Genomic DNA, 26,947 nt, shown 5'->3' with positions numbered 1-26,947 from the left:
AAGCCGCCCCACAACGAGGAACGGCGAAGCCGTTCCGAGGAGTAACTGGCGTAGGCGAGGGGGAGCTTCAATAACCACCGGGCGGCGAAGCCCCGACGTTCAAGCGGCGCAGCCGCTGTGGGCTCCCCCCACCTCTTGGCAGCGAAGCCGCCCCTTAAACGAATAACGGTGAAACAGTTCCGAAATGCCCTCGCCCTCTGGACGGCTATGCCGACCCCAGACGAGGAACGGCGAAGCCGTTCCGAGGAAGGAGTGCGGCGCTTTCCTACCCCCTGGCCGGCGAAGCCGGCCCCTACCTTAGGTGACATTATTCGAAATAAAAATCTTCGAACGACCACAAATGTAGACGGCGAAGCCGGAACCGGGGTTTTAAGGGGCGGAGCCCCTTAACGAGCGCGCGCAGCGCAGCGAGTATTTCTTTATACTGATCTTGTTGTTAAGAAATATTAGATTGAATATATATTTATCTTCCTTGTGGCTTCATATTTTTTAAACGTTGTCCAATTTATATAATGCTAAGACTAGTTTTTTTTATATCACATATAGTTTTCTAATTAGCCCTAACATTTGTACTGATCATTTTTTTTCCATCAGGTAATGTGGTGCCTGTGAAACTGATAGCTGTTGCTGGTGACGGTTCATCGGTGAACTTCAAATGGAGGTTGTTTAACTTCAAATCTTTCAGAACTTCAAATCTATGGAGGTTGTTTCCAGCTGAAATTGAAATTAAGAACCTGTGGCAGCTTTTATTTATTCCACTTTCTGGAGTAATATTTATGCTTTTATGGCCATGTCTTGTGACATTGTGAGGTTGTTTGACCTCTTCAATATGAAATGTTTACCGGAAAATGTATATATCTGATTTTTATTTTAAATAAATGTTGTTGAACTTCATAAATTATTTTTCTCTCCTGAAATACCGCGACGAAAGGTGCTAGAAAATAACGCATTACTTTTTAACATGTCAATTTTTTAGGTTATGCAGGGAGGTGAAATGATGTTTATTTAAAAGCTGCTCTTTATTTCTAAGTCAATAAATTGTATAGGGTGTTCTTCCATATTAACAACCAATGGTTTAAGTAGTAAACTAAACGGTATTTCCTTCTTGGTCTGGAATTCTGGGACGTCGATCGCAGTACTTAAATATATTTCCGTGCATAATCTCTCGTATCCCTTGGCTTGTCATTAGTTCTCACGATTACTTTTAATAAATAGCTGTTAAAATACGAAATACTACTCGAATAACTCAACCCTACCGTAATTTTTAGCTTAACTTTAGGGAAGGTGAACGGAGGTCCAACCGTATTAACGTCAACAGCTGAGAGGCCGATCCACCGCACCCCAGGCGATGTGCAGAGTAGCACCCCTGACGTCACGTAAAGCGCTGTCGCCAAATTGCATGTTCCGGCCTGTATTATAGGTGGCCATGGCTGATGCCTTCGTGTCCACGCTCATGTGAACTGTGTTATGTGGATAGGCACAAAAATCGCTGTTATTTGGTTACTAGCGAAAAATTGCAGCTGATTTTTTCACCTACGTCTTTATAACACTGTACTTTCTTGTTTTCAATACACGTTTCCGTTCAAATCGATGTCACTTTTTTAGAACTCAACATTTGTGCGTATTTTTGCGAAAAAATTGACTTCTCTTCAGTCACTCCTACAGCAGTCATCGGTATATCGCTAAACGGTCGTTATCTAGATTTTATGATAGTACAATGTCTATAATAATATAATACGAAGTTGGTTTTCCAAAATAATTGTGGACGTAAAGCAAAAAATGTATCTAAAATACGTGATTTTCGAAAAAAAAAAAAAAAAAAACGGAAAAAGCACGTCTCAGTCAAAAATAGCGCAACATTGACGCAATATATCTAAATTAACAATTTTTTCATAAAAAAAAGCATGAAGTGTGGTGCCCCAGCAGTTCTATTCTGTAAATGTCACATCTACGTTTCGCGTGCTTCGAACCACAGTGGAGTTGTGACGCCTCTCGCCGCCAAGGACGTTCGAGCGATTCTGCAAGGCAGCGTCGTGAGATGTTTGACGGGTTGCGAACTATCACTTGAGTTTCTTATGTTGGTAGCTGTGCGGAAGCGAAGAACGAATAGGAATCTTCGACACAAACTTACTTCAGCGGCCAACAGCAACTTCAGTTACCATAGAGGAACATACGCTATGCCATGGCAGATTCACTCCATTTGAGTGAAGTCTTTTCTTTTAAAAGTACCTATTATTAATAAGTTACGGTTGCTTAGTTTATAGCTATTAACTCTATGTTACCTCTTTTATATGTTGTCAAGTGCTCCGTATTAAAGCCAGGTTATCACGTAGCAGGCACGTGATTGCACAATTAGCAGTAATTTTCTCATAATCTGGAGCAAATGCTAACGCGGAATAAGAACAAGTGTTATTTTATTATTCTGCAATGGTTTTCGTATGCGTTTGAGCTGTTCTCATCATTTCAGTACACAATTTTAAATGCGCTGTCGTGCATATGTCAAGCCGATGTCCCACGGTCAAATTTGCGTCAAAATATTTTGATCAAAATTTGATGCAACTCACGCGCACCCTGTCCCACGGTCAAAATTTTGTCCAACTGGCTTTTGGTCCTATCGTTTGTACAAATCACCGATTTGTACAAATGGATAGGACAGGTTCTAAATTTTCATCCAATTGGATGAAACCAACCAATCACAGGGCCTTTGTCAAAAGAGCATCGCCAAGCGCTGCCACGTTTGTGACCACTCATACTTCATTCAACATTTACCACCATTTTCGTCGCTTGGGTTACTAATCAAAGCGAAAATGAGTAAATTTTGGACTCAAGAATCTGTAAATATCCTTATTGAGGAAATTAGAAGGAACGAGTTCATGTATGACACGAAGCAAGCGAGGTACCATAATAGAAATGCAAGAAGAGGAGTTCTGGAAAAGATCCAGGAATTGCAGACGGAGTCGAGACCGAATACAACCAGTGAGTTTTGCATCTCATATTTTGGCTATTGTTTTCGTATTATCATTGGGAAGGGTTCCAGGTTTTATCGTTATTGTGAGTTTTTTTCCGCTAATCGCAATGTATCCTATGATTTTGTTTTTCAGTCGATGATATCAAATGCAAATGGAACTCTCTCCGCACCCAATTCATGGGCGAAATTAATAAACTGAAGATGCCCAGTGGTTCTGGTGGTGGGAGTTCCTCAACCATGTGGTGCTTTGAGTCATTACTCTTTTTAAGAGATCACATCACTGCACGCAAGAGCTTTTCCACGATGAAACAACCGGAGATTTCCGGTGTTAATGCCTTCCTAAACATCGAAGAAACAGATGCCGTGGTAAGTTGTCAGAATGCTAATGGGGATTCTGCGTTATTGTGCGCTGAATCAGCAAATGTATCGGCTCTTTACCTTTTACTCTTCAAATCATCCCAAGATGCATGGTTGAATTTCGATTTATAAGTTTTCTTCGGTTGTGCCCACTTGTTTTGCACCACCACTTAATGGTTAAAAGCGATCATGGGATGTGAACCTTTTGCGTGTGTTCTCGTACAAGTAGGGAATACCACAGCTAATGTACTTTGGCAGTCAAAAGTTTCAGGACAAAGTGAGTGGAGCATATTCTGATACTCTAGAAGTTTTACTTTCCCCGGTTTTTACGGTTGGTTTCCATTTTAGTTATTACAAAGCCTCCGCTTCAAGCAGTTATGGTGGCCTTGTGGAAACAGCGTGCGACTGATTTTGATTAATGTTGGATCGAGTACCTTACGTTAAAATATATGCACAAATTTTTACCCCTTATCTATCAAAGTACATAGCTTCTATAGTAATGTCTTTTATACCCCTTTCATTGTTATGTTATCTATATCTATCCTGCTGCATATCTATAAGTAATACCATTTGCTCTGTTAGCTCTTCTATCACCAAAGGTCTGGAAGAATATACTTCTTCAGTGAAAGTGAGGCTAACTTTGTACAACAGCAGTTCAGCCGGACTCATTTCACCTCTATTTGAAATTAAGTTTTACGATTGAAGTGTATTATTTAAATAATTTCATTTATATAGTATTTCCATCTATCCTCTAATGCACAGTAACAGTCAAACGTATGTTGATACCGTTTTCTCTATGAACTAAACACCTGAAAATGGAATTAATTGTTTGAGGCGTAACTTGGTGAAAGCGATTCATAATTAAATTAAGAAAGAAGAACTTTGTACTTTCACATTAATATTTATTCACGACCATGGTTTCAACGTTAGACGTCATCATCAATGTGAACCCCCCCCCCCCTCCACCTGCCGTGCCCCCCATAAGGGAGCCTCCTCCCCCTAACTTCTTCCATACCACATGACCAAGGTTTTTTTCCCCCCTCCCTCTTCTCTGTTAACCAATCCGTTCAACCTAATTACCTTCCTCCCTACCCCTCCTTGCCTGGTATAAAAGGATGTGATGGACCTCTGTAGAGTTCACCTGATGATGACGTCTAACGTTGAAACCATGGTCGTGAATAAATATTAATGTGAAAGTACAAAGTTCTTCTTTCTTAATTTAATTATGAATCGCTTTCACCAAGTTACGCCTCAAACAATTAATTTTATCAAGTGCGCTAGTAACGCAGTTAAGGCCAGCCTCTACAGGAGACTTTCCATAAAGTACCGGATCGCAGCCCTAAACATCTTTTTCAACAGCCAGTGCATCAACCACAACATCATCCCTAATTACATCAACCGCCAGTGGAAGGAACCCCGGTCTTCAGCGGGCTCCTTTGCAGTCAACGCAGCCAAGAGGACTTGGCTCAAAAGGGAGTTACATGAGTGGTATGTGAAAAGAGACGCTATTTCCCATTACCTGTTTCTTCTATACGTGGAGCTCACTCGCGATCTTCACTGGATTGAGTGGTTGATTTTAGATGACTTAGTTCGCCAAAAAAGTAGTGAAATTGCCTTTGAAAAGAGAGCCACCATTCTGCGCAAGTTGGAGGCCCTTAAGACGAAGCAGACGTCTAGTACCAAACAAACCTTCGCGGATCAACCAGTGGTGGACGCCCATTCTTTCGGACCACGAATCGTAAATCTGTCTAAACACTCCTTTAAGCCAAATGAAGTGACCTTATTAGAAAAGGGCTTGAAATACGTGCCAAATATCCCCATTTCCGTGAAGGACGTTAAGAATTTAGCAGTGGATTGTGACATAGCTCTCCAGAAAGACAATATGCATGTGAAGCATTTCATTGCCCAGGAGTTAAATAGGTTTATAGTTCATGAATCAAAGGTGAAGAGACGATACCCAGAATTTGAAACTCTTAACTCGATTAAGTGTACTCTTAGGTCAGAACAGCTAGTTATTCAGAAAGCTGACAAGGGGAACGCAGTTGTGATTATGGATAAAGAAGATTACTTAGAGAAATGTGAACAGTTCATACGAGACAATGGGATCAAAGAATTGCCGATAGATCCGACTGCCAAGTTCCAAATAGAGTGCAAAAGAGCCTTAAAATCAGTTTCAGTGTTATTTAAGTGGAATGAAGTGAATAGGTTACACCAAATGAACCCCTCAGCTCCACGTTTTTTTGGGCTTCCTAAAATTCACAAGAGTGATTGTCCAATTAGACCCGTTGTTTCCAACGTCATGGCTCCAAGCTACCTCTTGGCGAAAAAACTCAACTGTGTACTAAGACACCACTCAAAGTTTACCCCTAAGTATGGAGTTACTAACGCCATTGACTTCATCCAACACGTCTCTAAAATTGATATCCCCAATAAGTGCTTGTTAGTGTCTTTTGATGTGTGCAATCTCTTCACCTGTGTCCCACCCAAAGAAGCCGTAGACATAGCAGAATCTATTCTCGTCCAGAAACGTGTGACAGCTCCCATTATAAGTGACTTGTGTGATCTATTGAAGATTTGTGTGTCTCAAAATTATTTCAAATTTAACGGTGTATTTTATGAACAGCCCAATGGATTGGCCATGGGCTTTCCTTTATCCCCTCTCCTGGCGGACATATATATGGACTTTTTCGAAAGGAACCTGTTTTCCCCCAATAATCCACAGACCAAAAATGTGCTATCCTGGCATCGATATGTGGACGATGTGTTTTGTATTTGGACTGGCTCAATAAGACAACTAAAAATGTTCCTATCTTTTTTGAATTCTTTGGACCGCAATTTGAATTTCACTTACGAAATAGAAGAAAATAACTCTCTCAACTTCCTAGATCTTAAAGTCACTAAGGTCAACAATCACCTCGAGTTTTCAGTCTTTCGGAAAAACTCCTATACGGACCAAGTGATCCACTCCAGTTCAAGACATTGTTTTTCCCACAAGTTATCAGCCTTTCACAGCATGTTACATAGGTTGCTGCATATTCCGATGTCCCCTGCCAAGTTCAATGAGGAATTAAACACAATTAAACTAATTGCTAAAAATAACGGATACAACGAACAGTTAATTGATAGCTTATATCGGAAACAATTAAAAAAACAAGCAGTGGGAGAAATTTATGGATCCCGAACGCGACAAGAATCCACGGCCAAGTGGCGCAGAATCCTTTTTTTAAAGGACATTGGGCCGAAGATATACAAAAAGGTGCCTAAGGATAAAATTAAAGTTGCGTTTTACAATAAATCCAACCTAAGGAACATTCTTTCCCTCACCAAAGATCCCATCCCAAGAGAAGAAAGGAGTGGGGTGTATAGACTAAAATGTGAATGCAACGCGGTGTATGTTGGGCAAACGGGGCGACAATTTCAAGAGCGGGTAAAAGAACATCAAGCCTGCCAGAGAAATAAAAAGACTACTTCACAATTTGCTATACATTTGTTAGATAACAATCATCAAAGTGATTTTGTGTTTGAAGTGCTTCATTATGAACCTAAAGGACCTAGATTAGACGCTTTGGAACAAATGGAAATTTTGCAGCACGTACGTTCCAATGACAACATTGTAAACGAATTTTTGTATGACTACCATTCCCCTCTTTTAAGCCTCCCACTCCTAAATTCCTGGGCTAATGACATGACGAACTCTTCGGCCTCTCTCTCTCTCACCTGAACCCCCCCCCCCCCTCCACCTGCCGTGCCCCCCATAAGGGAGCCTCCTCCCCCTAACTTCTTCCATACCACATGACCAAGGTTTTTTCCCCCCCTCCCTCTTCTCTGTTAACCAATCCGTTCAACCTAATTACCTTCCTCCCTACCCCTCCTTGCCTGGTATAAAAGGATGTGATGGACCTCTGTAGAGTTCACCTGATGATGACGTCTAACGTTGGAACCATGGTCGTGAATAAATATTAATGTGAAAGTACAAAGTTCTTCTTTCTTAATTTAACCTGAAAATGGGTAAATTCTAGGATAATAGCATCATTTCACATTTCCGAGCTATTTGCACTCTTTTCCCCTCTGCTGCCACAAGCCAAGTATTGTTCTTAAAAAATTGTATGAGCAAGAGCCACATTCACTAGACTGCATGTTTGGTCTTACATTTACTCACCATTATTTCAAATTAATTAACAACTGTTGACATCATTTTTGCGAACATAACAATCCAAGGGGAATGAAAGACATTACTATGGAAGCTATGTATTTTGATAGACAAGGGGTAAAAACTAAAAATATCATTGAAATATATTTTGTGGTTTCTGAGCTATGAATTATACTCAGTGCCCTGCACTCTGGAATTTAACTCCCACCTGCGCTACTTCTGAGCAAACATCTCAAACTTCGACTTCTCATATCTTGCAAAGTATGAGAGATGAGGAAATATTTTACATGGGTCATGAGATAGGTGAATGGTAGCTAGTGACAAATATTTCATTAAAATCCAACTCGGTGGGTGTCATTTTGAAAATTTCTGGGTGATCTGATGTGAAATGACCCTATTTCAAATCATTTCAATTTCGCTGCAATAGCTGTCGGTAAAGAAGTTGCCTATCCAGGGTAGCACGATTTCGGTGCAGCAATGCAACAGTCAAAAGGCGGGTGATGTAGCTTATTATTCAACTACACAAACCTGCCCTTTGTTTTTGGTGTTGCACATTGCTCCTACAACCACTTCACAAGACAGGTATGGTGTTCATTACAAAAATCTTCAACAACCAACAGCAATTGGGAATAACTGATATATTTTTAATAATCAACTGATATGCAGGACCCTTTGTCGCCAGTCTTAAGCAATCATGTTAATAGGGTAGTTTCCTTCATCAAAGAAAACGAAAGGCATCGATTGCGATTTATTACCCACCATTAGTGTATTCATAATTCACAAATTATTTGGTTTTTGAAATACCGGTTTAAACAAATGGCAAGGGTCAAATTTTATCCTCATTTGAAAAAGGCCAGATTGGCGCCCATGCGATTCCACTCCAGGTGACGTCACAGGGACTTAGTTTCTACACGAGAGGATAGGAGTTATACGTCGTCTGAGGTTACCAATGCATGCATGAGGCACAGAGCTCAGGGAAACATGTCTTAATAATCACCTATTAAAAATGGCTAAGGTCGGAAAGTTTTCTTCATTTGATAAGGTATTAATAAACCTTTTTTAAGCCAAGCGCTACCAGCCAGCAAGGTACTCAGCTACCCGCTAGCATCCTGTGTCCTATCTGCGCTCAGAGCCTCGATCAAGGTCACCGCACAAGGTGGGAGGGGGAACCAGAAATGCGTCGCACGGACTTTTTTCCATGATTCCTACTTACGCGTCGCGGTTTCGCGTGCTTGAAAATTTTCACTTTTCATTTAATCGCGAAAAATAGATGTCGTGATTTAAAAATCTAACAGCGTGAAATACATACTCCAGTAGTAACAATCTTTCGATTTAATAAAATTTCGGCAATAAAGAAATGATAGGAAACCACCCTATACCGTTGCTGGATATTTATGAACTCTTCACCACCAGGATACAGTTACCATCTTTTGCAAATGCTAACTATATGACACATTGTTGTTTAAAAAAAGTGTATGACTCTGTTGCCACAATATTGCCGTTTTATAATGGAAATGATTTGATGAAACACAGAATGAGTGAAGGTCTGGAATAAAGGTATGAGCATATCACAGTCGTACGCTTTCTTCACTAGGCCATCACTACTGCTTGCAGCGGAGGCTTTATAAAACGTAAAATAGAAACCAATTGTGAAAACCGGGGCAAGTACGAAGAAAATGCACTCATAGGGGCAGAACTGCTACTGGTTTTCCTTTGGTCATGGGGAGGATGATTAATTACATATTTAGCCTGTTTCATTTTTTAATATTAAGTAATGGTTGTGTGTATTTTAGTAGGTTTTGTTTGTTGTGGTGAATTCCATCCATGGTGGAGTGTGGGAAGGACATGCATTCGTGTGTGAAAGTCCTCATAATTTCAATGGGAAGGTAAATATAATTACAATGTGGTTAATTTTAAATTAAATGAGGGTGTGAAAGAAATTGAATGTGAAACTCAAAAGCAATATTTCACCTAAGTCATTCGTAATCTTAACTCTTTTATAATTCTGATTTAAGTGGATTTTCTTCGATTCGCAGTTTTTCATGGCTGAGGAAAGAAGTTTGTATAGTTGGTAGTTGGGTAAGGATGAAGCTCTTCCTCCCCTCCCCATTTTTCAGTTGAAGTCCTGTAATCCATGTTTTATTGGACTTTCCTGAGGCATTTTCAGGATGTGTTTAGTGATGCAACTAGGCTAATTAATTGAATGATTTAAATGATGGCTATTTCACCTTAAATCCTGGATTTATATTCTAAGCTTATGAAATGGTTTCCCATTAAATAGTTTTATTGACCAAGTGCACTCGGCCAAACCATGAAAATCAATATCTCACATTTTGTATTTGTTTTGTGCAAATGAAATGCCATGCAGTCTGCGGCAGATCTAGGACAGGGACAAGAGGGTGGGGAGGGTAAGCTCCGATCAGTAGTGTCGGCCTGAACAAAGTAACCATAACATCTAGTGTGACTTGGATACGCGAGGGGGGGACACCTTGATCTGCCTCTGCATGCAATTCTTTTTCTCTATCTCTTCCTATTTTTTTCGCATTTTTCCAAATTTAAGGCACATGAAATTCCTAGGCAAAAGAAATAATTAAACAACCATGATTATCCACTAAAGTAACTGAGGTGATGATGATGATATTATATGCACTTGTAGCAGTAAAGTCAGGCCATTGATTAATAGAGATGGATGTATTATACAAGTTTACATATAATCATTACAGTATCAAAAATTATGTGCATCAACACTTGTTTGTTGCCACGTAACAGCCCCATGGCCGTTAAAGTACTCTTCAAAATTTCTCCGTACTTGAAGAGCCTCCTCTGTCGCTCGATTTCCACCCTGCTGAGGCAGTCCTTCCAGCCTACCCTCAGCAGGCTGATCACTCCCATTCAAATTTGCCTCATTGTTTGCACTTTCTGTTAATAGGAAATTGTGCAGGATACAAGAGGCAACTGTAATAAGTTCTACCTTTTCCACAGATAAATTAATTGGATTCAAAAATATTCGGAATTTATTACTTAACATCCCGAAGGAGTTTTCTACCACCCGTCTAGCTCTACTAAGGCGATAATTAAATATCTTTTGATCGTTGGTAAGGCCTCTAAATCGGTAAGGCTTCATTAAGTTTTTTGTGAGAGGGAATGCATCATCACCTACAAATACATAAGGCACATTGTGAGTTGCCTGAGGAAGTGGCTCTGGAGGTGGTAAATTCAAAATGCCTCTTGACAATGCTTTACCAAAGTTACTTCTTTTCAGAACTCCACCATCACTAATCCTCCCATTACACCCAACATCTATGCAAATAAATTTATACCTAGAATCCACCACAGCAAGCAAAACAATACTGTCCGTGCCCTTGTAATTACGGTAGAATGAACCAGATGACCGTGGTGGTCTAAAAGTTATGATTCCCATCCACACTCCCTAAACAATGTGGGAAATTCCACTGCTCCTCATAACCACGTGAAACTTCCTTCCACTCTTCTGGTGTAGTTGGAATCTGAAATGAGAAAAAAAATGACTAAAGTGATAAAGGCAAAGGTGTCATGTTATGCATAGATAGAAAGCAGTAGGAATGTGAAGACCTATTGCTGTTATTTTTCTAATTATTTTCTTGAATTATATGTGTTAGTTGTACTTAAGAAATTACGTTTCCCTAATTATTTCAGGAGGACGTTGACAGCATTGAATTTTTAGACTTGGAGCCCTCCAGCTGCCTCTGGGTCGTCTACTTCTTCTGGTGCCTCCAGAGGGCGTAAGAGGAAGGAGTCAGAGATCAGTGATACTTCAGCTGATTTCTTTACGACTGCAACTCAAGTACTGGATTTTATAAAACGGCCTAAGGATAAGGACCAATATGATGATTTTGGCCAGTTTGTGGCCTCAGAAGTTCGCAATTTACCAACGAAGAAGCTGAGGAATAAATTGCAACAGAAAATTTTAATTGCAATAATGGAGGTGAAGGACGAAGAAGAAGATTAAATTTATTTATTTTACAAATTCCATTGAATTGTCCTCCATTTTCTTTACAATTTATTTTGAATGTGTTCAATGAAGAGTTGTATAGTAGCAAATAGCATGATTATTTGAGAAACTTGATGTATTGTGTTTAGTTTTATGTTATGCCTTTCACAATAAAATATGATTTACGGTATAGAGGTGTGTTCTGGAATTATGTTAAAAATTCAAAATCACTATGAAAATAGAACTCTGAACTTTCTTTTAGATGCTACAATTCCATAGCCTTTCGGCATAGATGACATTCTGGGAGCAGATTGGTAATATAACCTTTGCACAGCAGTTGGAACAAGGTTAAGTAACTCAATCACAGAGCAAGGGATCACAATCAGGAAATGTAATGCTGAGAAAGAACTGCCTGGACAGCAGAACCTCAATGGCTGCTTTCCGTTCATCGACACGCGTTAACACTAGTCGACTTGCATTGCAGTTTCCGTGTTCCATTCTGTGTGTGTCGCCGACTGTTGTGGCACAAGTCAACAAATGATAACGTGCAGGAATTGGAGAGTTATAAACAGTTAACACCAGTCGACTCGTAAGACGCATGAATGGAAAGCACCCGATGTTATACATACGTAATGGAGTTGGAGAAATATTTTAATGTTAGGCCATTTCCAAATGTCACACTCCATTAACAGCATATGGTCCTCAGAATTCAATCTCGGCAGGCTGTTAACAGTAATTGCTCTAAAATGTTATCATTAATAGTGAGTAATTGATAATAACTTCGGCTGTACGTACCTTGATATATTCCCTCATGCTATCTATAATGACTTGCAGCACTTCGGGAATTATTTTACTGAGAGTATTGTGTGCAATCCTGGTTGAAAAGCTCAAGCTTTTGAAGGTCTCACCAGTGGCAAGGAATCTCAGAGTGACTGCCAATCTATAACAGAGGAAAAGTATTATGACGCCTAAAATCCATGTGTTATAAATCATTAATATACCCATTAGTATTATTGCGATTAAGTAGGAAGACAGTGAGTAGTTGCAAAAAGGGCAGTAGTGATGCCCCAAAGTCACGATAGTTACGAAACTGCGACTGTTGTGACGCCTAAGAGAGGAGATCTATATGACTTTTTGCACGGAAAAGGGCGATAGAAGACGTTAGTATGACAAAGGAAACAATGAGAGTACCAATAGCTCTTAAGGCCAGTTTACATGATACATTAACACGAACGAGTTAATATCTGTAGTCGTTTTGTATGAAACTGAGATAAAATGACGGTATTCAGCAAAACTTCATCTTTTAAAACGGAAATGTTGTTTCTTAAACCATTACGTTTATCACGTACTAAACAATTCCCTTCTTATGGAGTTTCGATCACTCTGGTAACATTCTTAAGGCACTTCATGCAACTGCTCGATTGGTAGAGAACAAAATGTGACATAACTACCAAGTCAAAAGTTAATTAGTACCTTTTCCTTGCCGGAATGCACTGCCTCATATTGGTGTCCTGACGTTTGATTCTTCCTTCGACCTTGTTTAAAAGGGTCATAAAAACATCTTCGCTCATCCTAAGGTAATTCCTATAATTTTCGGGATCATCGACAACCAGCTCGTTCTCCAACATCGTTAGCACGCCTCTTCCAATGCCTTCATCTCTTCTTTCCAGCCAAGGCCGAGTCCACCACTGCCTCCTCTTCCTTTTTTTCGCTTCTTTCATTTTCAGGTGGCCAGCGCAGACAATTCCAACAGTTAAAACTGTCAAAGCAAAATCCTCCACATCAGAAGCCTCCATTTCTCTTAACAGATATCGTTCTTCGTTTGTTACATCCGTTTGTACAAATGAGATGCATCGTGGGACACCCCCGTCCCGTTTGCATCAAAATATTTTGATCAAAATATTTTGACGCAAATTTGACCGTGGGACATCGGCTTCAGATTGTGCTAGCACATGCCACTATTCATGATTTACACTGGTGAAAATGTTTTAGTCCGAATACGAGTTGATAATTAATAGTTTCTGCTATAGGACGAAATGTTTACATGCTTTAGTATTTCTACTATGCCAATAGAAAAAATAATCATGTTGGCCGTGCGACTGAACGGCAGCAATAATGCATGGAAGAGATGGAATGGATGATTAATGTTTACCTAAACGTACTAAAGCGCGCGCCGGCCAGCCACTTGCACGGCTACGAATTAATCGTGGTGTGAGCTCAGTGACAATATCCATCGCCAATCCTCGAGATACGCTGAACAAAACTCTTAAATCCTCTTCCTGCATCTCGAACGGATTGCTGATATCGCGTATCTGCCGCCGAAGTATGTGCATCTGTTGCCTCCGTCGACGTTGATGCTCATGCAACAGTAGCGGAAATACGTAAAGAGCCTCCATTCTCCTTAATAAAAATGCTAATCCTTAATCTAAGGCTTGAACTTAAGAAGTAAATATTAAATGAGTATGTTAATATTCCATACCGCACAGTACTTTTTACACAGCACCTTGTTAAGCGCAGTAACCATTGGTTCTACTCCAAATTATAATGAACATTACGTTGTGAGTATTTGACTTGTACATTCTAGTAGATGCACAAATATAAGATAATTGTCAAACCTTCAGCGCAAGGTTTAACTTCGCACCAACTTCAATCACAATAAAGGCGAACCGATAAAAATAGTACGCGGATGTAAGTTTAACTTTACACATTTATTTTATTTATTATTGATAAATTTAATTTATGGAAAGTGACAATATAAAATAGCCACCGTCGTAATTAATTAATAATGTGCTATTAATTATCAATCACAGCGTAAATTCATAATGAAAAATTTGAGCGCATTGTCGCGACGAAGCTACCACGGGCCCTCTTGGCCGTGAATATTTTCACAGACGCGGCAGTCGGAGTGACGTCACTAAAAAGTTTCAGAATCGTTCCAGCGTAGTTGCCCTCAATAAATTGACGAAATCCGCTTGTTACGGCCATATGACATTTACAAAACCGAGCTGCAGACATCCCAGACAGCACACATGCTACTGTATACATTAAACTCGCTGCGCTGCGCGCGCTCGTTAAGGGGCTCCGCCCCTTAAAACCCCGGTTCCGGCTTCGCCGTCTACATTTGTGGTCGTTCGAAGATTTTTATTTCGAATAATGTCACCTAAGGTAGGGGCCGGCTTCGCCGGCCAGGGGGTAGGAAAGCGCCGCACTCCTTCCTCGGAACGGCTTCGCCGTTCCTCGTCTGGGGTCGGCATAGCCGTCCAGAGGGCGAGGGCATTTCGGAACTGTTTCACCGTTATTCGTTTAAGGGGCGGCTTCGCTGCCAAGAGGTGGGGGGAGCCCACAGCGGCTGCGCCGCTTGAACGTCGGGGCTTCGCCGCCCGGTGGTTATTGAAGCTCCCCCTCGCCTACGCCAGTTACTCCTCGGAACGGCTTCGCCGTTCCTCGTTGTGGGGCGGCTTCGCCGCCTTGGGGTTGAGGAGCCACCCCGCGGCTGCTCCGCTCATTCCTCATAAATGGTCTTATCCACCGAGAGGGGTGCCCAGGGGGATTCGGGGGTTTTAATGTGTTATGCATGTGGTCACCAATCGTCCACAGTGATAACGTAGCGATGATTGTAAAGGGTAGTGCAATGCGGAATAATAGTAGCGACAAGAACCCATAAAAGAAGACTTAATTGCATGTTTATCATTTTTTTGCGGGAGGTTCCCACCGGAATACCGGGGGTTTTTACTTGTGTCAAACCAGTGGTCACAAATCGTTCTCATAAATTCAGTGACGACAAGTCCTAGGGGTCCGGAACAGTGGTCTGACGATTCTTTTACCTGGAGAGGCGATTTATTAGAAATTTTTTTGGGAGGTTTTACGGGGTTACCGAGGTTTTAATAAGTGGTAGGGGCATCGGTTAAATTGTGACGAAAACTACTCGGAAAGGCGACTTTTAATTTTTTTTTCGGCGATGTTCAAGTAGGTTTCATAAGTTTTCTGGTATTTTTCCTGTATGGATTACGGTGGCTCGCCCTCACCAAATATTCCGGATCAAGATGTCAGAGGGGACGGGTAGTGCGGCGTAATGCTCGCGAGAATTTCTCAAATAGTAGACTTAATGGCATTTCAGGGATGGGATTTGAGGGGGATAACGGGGGTTTATATGTGTGTACTCCTGGCGCTCACCATTCGTTCACATAAACTCCGTGGGGATGAGTCGTTGGGGTAAGAACCAGCGGTGGAATAGTCACGAAAATTACCCAAAAAGTACTTCGCCGTTCATCGTCTGGCGTCTGCATAGCCGCCCAGAGGACAAGGGCATTTCGGAACTGTTTCACCGTTATTCGATTAAGGGGCGGCTTAGCCGCCAAAGGGCGGAGGGAGCCCACAGCGGCTGCGCCGTTTCAAACATCGGGGCGGCTTCGCCGCCCGGGGGTTACTGAAGCTCCCCCTCGCCTACGCCAGTTACTCCTCGGAACGGTTTCGCCGCCTTGGGGATGAAGAGCCCCCCGCGGTTGCTCCGCTTAGTCCTCATAAATGGTCTTATCCACCGAGAGGGGTGCCCCGGGGGATTCGGGGTTTTAATGTGTTATGCACGCGGTCACCAATACTCCAGTGATTATGTAGCGATGATTGTAAAGGGTAGGGCAATGCGGCGTAATAGTGGTGACAAGTACCCATAAATGAAGACTTGATGGCAACTTTTTCATTTTTTTTGCGGGGGGTTCCAACGGAATACCGGCGGTTTTATACTGGTGTTAAACCAATGGTGACAAATCGTTCTCATAAATTCTGTGGCGATAAGTCCTAGGGGTCTAAAATAGAGGCGGAATTCTGACGATTCTTTTACCTGGAGAGGGGATTAAAAAAAATATTTTGGAAGGTTTCACGGGGTTATCGGGGGTTTTAATAAGTAGTAGTGGCACCGGCTAAAATGGGACGAAAACTATTCGGAATGGCGACTTTAAAAATTTTATTTTTTTCGGCGAGGTTCCAGGAGGTGATCGGGGGTTTTCTGGTATTTTTTCCCGTATGGTTTACGGTGGCCCGCCTTCACCAAACATTCTGGATCTAGAGCTCAGAGGGGACGGGTAGTGCGGCGTAATCTTTGCGAAAAGTTCCCAAATAGGAGATTTAATGGCACATTTTACATTTGGGGGGATTTTAGGGGGATACCGGGGGTTTATATGAGTTTACTCCTGGCGGTCACCATCCGTTCACATAAATTCCGTAGGGATTAGTCGTTGGGGTGGAATAGTCACGGAAAGTACCCAAAAAGTAGACTTATATGAAAAATTTTATTTTTTGGGGGGTGTATGTGGGTTTACCGGGGGTTTATAGGTTTGTACAGCCAGGGGTCATCAATCGTCTACATCAATTCCGTAGCGATGAGTGGTAAGGCTTGGAAATGCGGCGGAATTCTGACGAAAAGTACCCGAAAAGGCTACATATATGCAAATTTTAATTTTTTAGGGGTTTTCAGGGGGTTTAAAGATGACAACATTATATGGTCACATTCATTTACTATCATATCTAAGAGAAGTTGCCCCTATGACATCCATATTTCGAGAGTAATACAATAAAAAGTAAATATCACCCCGGAAAAAATTAGTAGTGCCCGCCATTTCTATCTTTTCGCGGTTATATTAATTAAATCATTTATTAAATATTTATGCTTTCTAAAAGATAATGCATAGGTGTATGTAACTATTAAATTTCAAAGAAATCGGAGAGGTAAAAGTTGACAAATCCTGTGTTCATCTTTTGGAAATCGTAATTTTTGGTGAATTTCGGAATATTTTAATTTTTTTCCGAGTAACCAAGAACGACGAAAGACAATTGTTACCTATATTTCGTAGAGGATGTAATGAACATATATAATAATCATTTTCGTTGCCCAACTCACAAAATAAGGCCGACGGCAGTGGAAAGTATGAAATATTTTCCGAGAAATCAATTTTTTGACGCCATTTTGAAAGCGTTTATCTTGAAAATTAACTTAAAAAATTACATAAGTAGGAGGCAACATTTATTGGCTTTCATAATATGCATCAACGGTTCGTGTGACAGAAATGTATCGCCTGTATAACGATAAATAGTAAACGGACTCCCGGGAAAAAATGGGAAGTGTCCGCCATTTTTAATTCTTTGCTGGTTTATCGATGGCAAAATTGTAAAAATGTTTAAATTTTCTAATACAAAATGAATATTTTTATGCATATACTAAGTCTAAACGATATCGGTCGTGTAAAACTGGACGAAATGTCGTGTTAATCTTTTGGAAATTGTACTTTTTGGCGATTTTCGGCATATTTTAATTTTTTCCTCGGCAGCCAATGGTGACAAAAAAAATTGCTGCCTAAGTTAAATGGAAAATCAAGTGAGCATATATAATAATCATTTTTGTTATCATACACTTGAAATTAAGTCGAGGGGAGCAGAAGGGACGAAATTATGTTCGAAAAACCAATTTTTGGGCGCCATTTTGGCTGCAATTTTCTTAAAATGAAACTTTTAAAATTACATATTTACGTGCCCACGTTTATCAGCTTTCAAAAAATGCATTAAACATCCATGTGGCACGAACGGTTCGCGCGCAGTAAAATAAAAACCGAAAGACGGTCCCCGGAAAAAGCCCGATTTCGGCCATTTTGTCGTCCTGGCGACGACACGTGGCGGAAACTTCCGGTTTTCGGATTTTTTCTCCGCATCATTTCGGATTCCCCGCACGCGTGCCAAATTTCAGCTCTCCAGCACTACTGGAAGTGGTCGGGAATTTGTATCCATCAGTGAGTCAGTTACCTCAAGGGCTGTATATAATAGAGACTCGCTGCGCTGCGCGCGCTCGTTAAGGGGCTCCGCCCCTTAAAACCCCGGTTCCGGCTTCGCCGTCTACATTTGTGGTCGTTCGAAGATTTTTATTTCGAATAATGTCACCTAAGGTAGGGGCCGGCTTCGCCGGCCAGGGGGTAGGAAAGCGCCGCACTCCTTCCTCGGAACGGCTTCGCCGTTCCTCGTCTGGGGTCGGCATAGCCGTCCAGAGGGCGAGGGCATTTCGGAACTGTTTCACCGTTATTCGTTTAAGGGGCGGCTTCGCTGCCAAGAGGTGGGGGGAGCCCACAGCGGCTGCGCCGCTTGAACGTCGGGGCTTCGCCGCCCGGTGGTTATTGAAGCTCCCCCTCGCCTACGCCAGTTACTCCTCGGAACGGCTTCGCCGTTCCTCGTTGTGGGGCGGCTTCGCCGCCTTGGGGTTGAGGAGCCACCCCGCGGCTGCTCCGCTCATTCCTCATAAATGGTCTTATCCACCGAGAGGGGTGCCCAGGGGGATTCGGGGGTTTTAATGTGTTATGCATGTGGTCACCAATCGTCCACAGTGATAACGTAGCGATGATTGTAAAGGGTAGTGCAATGCGGAATAATAGTAGCGACAAGAACCCATAAAAGAAGACTTAATTGCATGTTTATCATTTTTTTGCGGGAGGTTCCCACCGGAATACCGGGGGTTTTTACTTGTGTCAAACCAGTGGTCACAAATCGTTCTCATAAATTCAGTGACGACAAGTCCTAGGGGTCCGGAACAGTGGTCTGACGATTCTTTTACCTGGAGAGGCGATTTATTAGAAATTTTTTTGGGAGGTTTTACGGGGTTACCGAGGTTTTAATAAGTGGTAGGGGCATCGGTTAAATTGTGACGAAAACTACTCGGAAAGGCGACTTTTAATTTTTTTTTCGGCGATGTTCAAGTAGGTTTCATAAGTTTTCTGGTATTTTTCCTGTATGGATTACGGTGGCTCGCCCTCACCAAATATTCCGGATCAAGATGTCAGAGGGGACGGGTAGTGCGGCGTAATGCTCGCGAGAATTTCTCAAATAGTAGACTTAATGGCATTTCAGGGATGGGATTTGAGGGGGATAACGGGGGTTTATATGTGTGTACTCCTGGCGCTCACCATTCGTTCACATAAACTCCGTGGGGATGAGTCGTTGGGGTAAGAACCAGCGGTGGAATAGTCACGAAAATTACCCAAAAAGTACTTCGCCGTTCATCGTCTGGCGTCTGCATAGCCGCCCAGAGGACAAGGGCATTTCGGAACTGTTTCACCGTTATTCGATTAAGGGGCGGCTTAGCCGCCAAAGGGCGGAGGGAGCCCACAGCGGCTGCGCCGTTTCAAACATCGGGGCGGCTTCGCCGCCCGGGGGTTACTGAAGCTCCCCCTCGCCTACGCCAGTTACTCCTCGGAACGGTTTCGCCGCCTTGGGGATGAAGAGCCCCCCGCGGTTGCTCCGCTTAGTCCTCATAAATGGTCTTATCCACCGAGAGGGGTGCCCCGGGGGATTCGGGGTTTTAATGTGTTATGCACGCGGTCACCAATACTCCAGTGATTATGTAGCGATGATTGTAAAGGGTAGGGCAATGCGGCGTAATAGTGGTGACAAGTACCCATAAATGAAGACTTGATGGCAACTTTTTCATTTTTTTTGCGGGGGGTTCCAACGGAATACCGGCGGTTTTATACTGGTGTTAAACCAATGGTGACAAATCGTTCTCATAAATTCTGTGGCGATAAGTCCTAGGGGTCTAAAATAGAGGCGGAATTCTGACGATTCTTTTACCTGGAGAGGGGATTAAAAAAAATATTTTGGAAGGTTTCACGGGGTTATCGGGGGTTTTAATAAGTAGTAGTGGCACCGGCTAAAATGGGACGAAAACTATTCGGAATGGCGACTTTAAAAATTTTATTTTTTTCGGCGAGGTTCCAGGAGGTGATCGGGGGTTTTCTGGTATTTTTTCCCGTATGGTTTACGGTGGCCCGCCTTCACCAAACATTCTGGATCTAGAGCTCAGAGGGGACGGGTAGTGCGGCGTAATCTTTGCGAAAAGTTCCCAAATAGGAGATTTAATGGCACATTTTACATTTGGGGGGATTTTAGGGGGATACCGGGGGTTTATATGAGTTTACTCCTGGCGGTCACCATCCGTTCACATAAATTCCGTAGGGATTAGTCGTTGGGGTGGAATAGTCACGGAAAGTACCCAAAAAGTAGACTTATATGAAAAATTTTATTTTTTGGGGGGTGTATGTGGGTTTACCGGGGGTTTATAGGTTTGTACAGCCAGGGGTCATCAATCGTCTACATCAATTCCGTAGCGATGAGTGGTAAGGCTTGGAAATGCGGCGGAATTCTGACGAAAAGTACCCGAAAAGGCTACATATATGCAAATTTTAATTTTTTAGGGGTTTTCAGGGGGTTTAAAGATGACAACATTATATGGTCACATTCATTTACTATCATATCTAAGAGAAGTTGCCCCTATGACATCCATATTTCGAGAGTAATACAATAAAAAGTAAATATCACCCCGGAAAAAATTAGTAGTGCCCGCCATTTCTATCTTTTCGCGGTTATATTAATTAAATCATTTATTAAATATTTATGCTTTCTAAAAGATAATGCATAGGTGTATGTAACTATTAAATTTCAAAGAAATCGGAGAGGTAAAAGTTGACAAATCCTGTGTTCATCTTTTGGAAATCGTAATTTTTGGTGAATTTCGGAATATTTTAATTTTTTTCCGAGTAACCAAGAACGACGAAAGACAATTGTTACCTATATTTCGTAGAGGATGTAATGAACATATATAATAATCATTTTCGTTGCCCAACTCACAAAATAAGGCCGACGGCAGTGGAAAGTATGAAATATTTTCCGAGAAATCAATTTTTTGACGCCATTTTGAAAGCGTTTATCTTGAAAATTAACTTAAAAAATTACATAAGTAGGAGGCAACATTTATTGGCTTTCATAATATGCATCAACGGTTCGTGTGACAGAAATGTATCGCCTGTATAACGATAAATAGTAAACGGACTCCCGGGAAAAAATGGGAAGTGTCCGCCATTTTTAATTCTTTGCTGGTTTATCGATGGCAAAATTGTAAAAATGTTTAAATTTTCTAATACAAAATGAATATTTTTATGCATATACTAAGTCTAAACGATATCGGTCGTGTAAAACTGGACGAAATGTCGTGTTAATCTTTTGGAAATTGTACTTTTTGGCGATTTTCGGCATATTTTAATTTTTTCCTCGGCAGCCAATGGTGACAAAAAAAATTGCTGCCTAAGTTAAATGGAAAATCAAGTGAGCATATATAATAATCATTTTTGTTATCATACACTTGAAATTAAGTCGAGGGGAGCAGAAGGGACGAAATTATGTTCGAAAAACCAATTTTTGGGCGCCATTTTGGCTGCAATTTTCTTAAAATGAAACTTTTAAAATTACATATTTACGTGCCCACGTTTATCAGCTTTCAAAAAATGCATTAAACATCCATGTGGCACGAACGGTTCGCGCGCAGTAAAATAAAAACCGAAAGACGGTCCCCGGAAAAAGCCCGATTTCGGCCATTTTGTCGTCCTGGCGACGACACGTGGCGGAAACTTCCGGTTTTCGGATTTTTTCTCCGCATCATTTCGGATTCCCCGCACGCGTGCCAAATTTCAGCTCTCCAGCACTACTGGAAGTGGTCGGGAATTTGTATCCATCAGTGAGTCAGTTACCTCAAGGGCTGTATATAATAGAGACTCGCACGCTCCGCGCGCTCGTTAAGGGGCTCCGCCCCTTAAAAACCCCGGTTCCGGCTTCGCCGTCTACATTTGTGGTCGCTCGAAGACTTTTAAAGTTCGAATAATCTCCCCTCAGCTAGGGGCCGGCTTCGCCGGCCAAGGGGTAGGGAGGTGCCCCACTCATTACTCGAAACGGCTTCGCCGTTCCTCGCTGAAGGGCGGCTTCGCCGCCCAGGGGTTGAATGTGGGTTGAGATGGGGGAGTCTACAGCGGCTGCGCCGCTTGAACACCGGGGCGGCTTAGCCGCCCGAGGGTTACTGAAGCTCCTCCTCGCCTACGCCAGTTATTCCTCGGAACGGCTCCGCCGTTCCTCGCTGTGGGGCGGCTTCGCCGCCTTGGGGTTGAGGAGCCCCCTCGCGGCTGCTCCGCTTAGTCCTCATTAATGCTCTGCCTAGTCCTTGTAAATGGTCTTCTCCACCGAGAGGGGTGCCCAGGGGGATTCGGGGGTTTTAATGTGTTATGCATGCGGTCACTAATCGTCCACAGTGATCACGTAGCGATGATTGTAAAGGGTAGTGCAATGCGGAGTGATAGTAGCGACAAGTACCCATAGAAGAAGACTTAATGGCAAGTTTTTCATTTTTTGCGGGGGTTCCAACGGAATACCGGGGGTTTTATACTTGTATTAAACCAGTGGTCACAAATCATTCTCATAAATTCCGTGCCGATATGTCCTAGGGGTCCGGAACAGTGGTCTAACGAGTCTTTTTCTAGGAGAGGCGATTTATTTTGGGAGGTTTCACGGGGTTATCGGGGGTTTTAATAGGTGGTAGGGGCACCGGTTAAATTGTGACGAAAACTATTCGGAAAGGCGACTTTAAAATTTTTTTATTTTTTTTCGGCGATGTTCCAGGAGGTGATCGGGGGTTTTCTGGTATTTTTTCCTATATGGTTTACGGTGGCTTGCCCACACCAAATATTCCAGATCTAGAGTTCAGAGGGGACGGGTAGTGCGGCGTAATGTTTTAGAGAAGTTCCGCAATAGGAGGCTAAATGACACATTTTACATTTGGGGGGGATTTCAGGGGGATACCGGGGGTTTTAAAGTGTGTACTCCTGGCGGTCGCCATCCGTTCACATAAGTTCCGTGGGGATGAGTCGTTGGGGGCGGTGAAATAGTCACGAAAAGTACCCAAAAAGTAGACTTATATGCAAAATTTTATTTTTTGGGGGTGGGGGGTGTATGTGGGTTTACCGGGGGTTTATAGGTTTTTACTGCCAGCGGTCATCAATCGTCCACAACAATTCCGTAGCGATGAGTGGTAAGGATTGGAAAAGCGGCGGAATTGGGACGAAGAGTACCCGAAAAGGCTACTTATATGGAAATTTTAATTTTTTAGGGGGTTTTAGGGGCTTTAAAGATGACGATAGTATATGGTGACATCCATTTACTGTCATGTCTAAAAGAAGTGTTCCCTATGACAACCATATTTCGAGAGTAATACAATAAAAAGCAAACCAGTCCCTGAAAAAAGTGAGTAGTGCCCGCCATTTTTATTTTTTAGAGGTTAAATCAATTAAATTATTTATCAAATGTTTATGTTTTCTGAAAGACAATGCATAGTTGTATGTAACTACAAAGTTTGAAAGAAATCGGTTTGGTTGAAATAGACAAAATATTGTGTTGATCGTTTAGAAATCGTAATTTTCGGTGATTTTCGGAATATTTTAATTTTTTTTTCAGTAAGCAAGGACGATGAAAACAAATTGTTACCATCTTTTCGTAAACAATGTTCTGAGCATATATAATAAACATTTTCGTTATCTTAAACCTGAAATTAAGTCGAGGGGAGCGGAAGTTATGAAAATATTTTCGAAAAAACACTTTTTGGACGCCATTTTGGCTAACTTTTTCTTAAAATGAAACTTAGAGCATTACACAATCACATGACCACGTTTATCAGCTTTTAAAAAATGCATTAATGATTCGTGTGGCACGCACGGTTCTTGCGCAGTAAAATAAAAACCTAAAGACGGTCCCCGGAAAAGGCGCGATTTCGGCCATTTTGTCGACCTAGCGACGACACGTGGCGGAAACTTCCGGTTTTCGGATTTTTCCTCCGGATCATTTCAGGATCCCCGCACGCCTGCCAAATTTCAGCTCTCCAGCACTTCTAGAAGTGGTCGGGAATTTGTATCCATCAGTGAGTCAGTCACCACAAGGGCTGTATATAGATAGGACTCGCTGCGCTGCGCGCGCTCGTTAAGGGGCTCCGCCCCTTAAAACCCCGGTTCCGGCTTCGCCGTCTACATTTGTGGTCGTTCGAAGATTTTTATTTCGAATAATGTCACCTAAGGTAGGGGCCGGCTTCGCCGGCCAGGGGGTAGGAAAGCGCCGCACTCCTTCCTCGGAACGGCTTCGCCGTTCCTCGTCTGGGGTCGGCATAGCCGTCCAGAGGGCGAGGGCATTTCGGAACTGTTTCACCGTTATTCGTTTAAGGGGCGGCTTCGCTGCCAAGAGGTGGGGGGAGCCCACAGCGGCTGCGCCGCTTGAACGTCGGGGCTTCGCCGCCCGGTGGTTATTGAAGCTCCCCCTCGCCTACGCCAGTTACTCCTCGGAACGGCTTCGCCGTTCCTCGTTGTGGGGCGGCTTCGCCGCCTTGGGGTTGAGGAGCCACCCCGCGGCTGCTCCGCTCATTCCTCATAAATGGTCTTATCCACCGAGAGGGGTGCCCAGGGGGATTCGGGGGTTTTAATGTGTTATGCATGTGGTCACCAATCGTCCACAGTGATAACGTAGCGATGATTGTAAAGGGTAGTGCAATGCGGAATAATAGTAGCGACAAGAACCCATAAAAGAAGACTTAATTGCATGTTTATCATTTTTTTGCGGGAGGTTCCCACCGGAATACCGGGGGTTTTTACTTGTGTCAAACCAGTGGTCACAAATCGTTCTCATAAATTCAGTGACGACAAGTCCTAGGGGTCCGGAACAGTGGTCTGACGATTCTTTTACCTGGAGAGGCGATTTATTAGAAATTTTTTTGGGAGGTTTTACGGGGTTACCGAGGTTTTAATAAGTGGTAGGGGCATCGGTTAAATTGTGACGAAAACTACTCGGAAAGGCGACTTTTAATTTTTTTTTCGGCGATGTTCAAGTAGGTTTCATAAGTTTTCTGGTATTTTTCCTGTATGGATTACGGTGGCTCGCCCTCACCAAATATTCCGGATCAAGATGTCAGAGGGGACGGGTAGTGCGGCGTAATGCTCGCGAGAATTTCTCAAATAGTAGACTTAATGGCATTTCAGGGATGGGATTTGAGGGGGATAACGGGGGTTTATATGTGTGTACTCCTGGCGCTCACCATTCGTTCACATAAACTCCGTGGGGATGAGTCGTTGGGGTAAGAACCAGCGGTGGAATAGTCACGAAAATTACCCAAAAAGTACTTCGCCGTTCATCGTCTGGCGTCTGCATAGCCGCCCAGAGGACAAGGGCATTTCGGAACTGTTTCACCGTTATTCGATTAAGGGGCGGCTTAGCCGCCAAAGGGCGGAGGGAGCCCACAGCGGCTGCGCCGTTTCAAACATCGGGGCGGCTTCGCCGCCCGGGGGTTACTGAAGCTCCCCCTCGCCTACGCCAGTTACTCCTCGGAACGGTTTCGCCGCCTTGGGGATGAAGAGCCCCCCGCGGTTGCTCCGCTTAGTCCTCATAAATGGTCTTATCCACCGAGAGGGGTGCCCCGGGGGATTCGGGGTTTTAATGTGTTATGCACGCGGTCACCAATACTCCAGTGATTATGTAGCGATGATTGTAAAGGGTAGGGCAATGCGGCGTAATAGTGGTGACAAGTACCCATAAATGAAGACTTGATGGCAACTTTTTCATTTTTTTTGCGGGGGGTTCCAACGGAATACCGGCGGTTTTATACTGGTGTTAAACCAATGGTGACAAATCGTTCTCATAAATTCTGTGGCGATAAGTCCTAGGGGTCTAAAATAGAGGCGGAATTCTGACGATTCTTTTACCTGGAGAGGGGATTAAAAAAAATATTTTGGAAGGTTTCACGGGGTTATCGGGGGTTTTAATAAGTAGTAGTGGCACCGGCTAAAATGGGACGAAAACTATTCGGAATGGCGACTTTAAAAATTTTATTTTTTTCGGCGAGGTTCCAGGAGGTGATCGGGGGTTTTCTGGTATTTTTTCCCGTATGGTTTACGGTGGCCCGCCTTCACCAAACATTCTGGATCTAGAGCTCAGAGGGGACGGGTAGTGCGGCGTAATCTTTGCGAAAAGTTCCCAAATAGGAGATTTAATGGCACATTTTACATTTGGGGGGATTTTAGGGGGATACCGGGGGTTTATATGAGTTTACTCCTGGCGGTCACCATCCGTTCACATAAATTCCGTAGGGATTAGTCGTTGGGGTGGAATAGTCACGGAAAGTACCCAAAAAGTAGACTTATATGAAAAATTTTATTTTTTGGGGGGTGTATGTGGGTTTACCGGGGGTTTATAGGTTTGTACAGCCAGGGGTCATCAATCGTCTACATCAATTCCGTAGCGATGAGTGGTAAGGCTTGGAAATGCGGCGGAATTCTGACGAAAAGTACCCGAAAAGGCTACATATATGCAAATTTTAATTTTTTAGGGGTTTTCAGGGGGTTTAAAGATGACAACATTATATGGTCACATTCATTTACTATCATATCTAAGAGAAGTTGCCCCTATGACATCCATATTTCGAGAGTAATACAATAAAAAGTAAATATCACCCCGGAAAAAATTAGTAGTGCCCGCCATTTCTATCTTTTCGCGGTTATATTAATTAAATCATTTATTAAATATTTATGCTTTCTAAAAGATAATGCATAGGTGTATGTAACTATTAAATTTCAAAGAAATCGGAGAGGTAAAAGTTGACAAATCCTGTGTTCATCTT

At 42.5% G+C, this 26,947-nt stretch overlaps 2 protein-coding genes across 3 annotated transcripts in view; one reads left to right on the top strand and one right to left on the bottom strand.

Moving 5' to 3' along the window:
• Positions 1–2,696: 2,696 nt before the first annotated feature.
• Positions 2,697–11,635, top strand: LOC124154738. The gene is made up of 3 exons (XM_046528640.1): positions 2,697–2,976; positions 3,102–3,334; positions 11,151–11,635. Exons 1-3 carry the CDS (start codon positions 2,808–2,810, stop codon positions 11,238–11,240), a joined length of 492 nt encoding a protein of 163 aa, XP_046384596.1. The 5' UTR covers positions 2,697–2,807; the 3' UTR covers positions 11,241–11,635.
• LOC124154737 overlaps positions 10,148–26,947 on the bottom strand; it is a 29,669-nt gene continuing 12,869 nt past the window's right edge. The window contains exons 2-4 of one of the 2 annotated variants that reach the window (XM_046528639.1): positions 12,919–13,204; positions 12,241–12,385; positions 10,148–10,981 (exon numbers count right to left, since the gene is read on the bottom strand). In XM_046528639.1, the coding sequence (XP_046384595.1) occupies positions 10,877–10,981; positions 12,241–12,385; positions 12,919–13,204 (536 nt within the window). In that variant the 3' untranslated portion in view covers positions 10,148–10,876. Of the gene's footprint in view, positions 10,982–12,240; positions 12,386–12,918; positions 13,349–26,947 lie in introns of those variants that run through there. The other variant, XM_046528638.1, reaches the window with a different exon arrangement.

Source organism: Ischnura elegans, chromosome 2 (assembly GCF_921293095.1).
Source record: "Ischnura elegans chromosome 2, ioIscEleg1.1, whole genome shotgun sequence".
In the NCBI taxonomy this organism is placed as follows: domain Eukaryota; kingdom Metazoa; phylum Arthropoda; class Insecta; order Odonata; family Coenagrionidae; genus Ischnura; species Ischnura elegans.
This window is presented reverse-complemented; position numbering and strand designations above follow the sequence as displayed.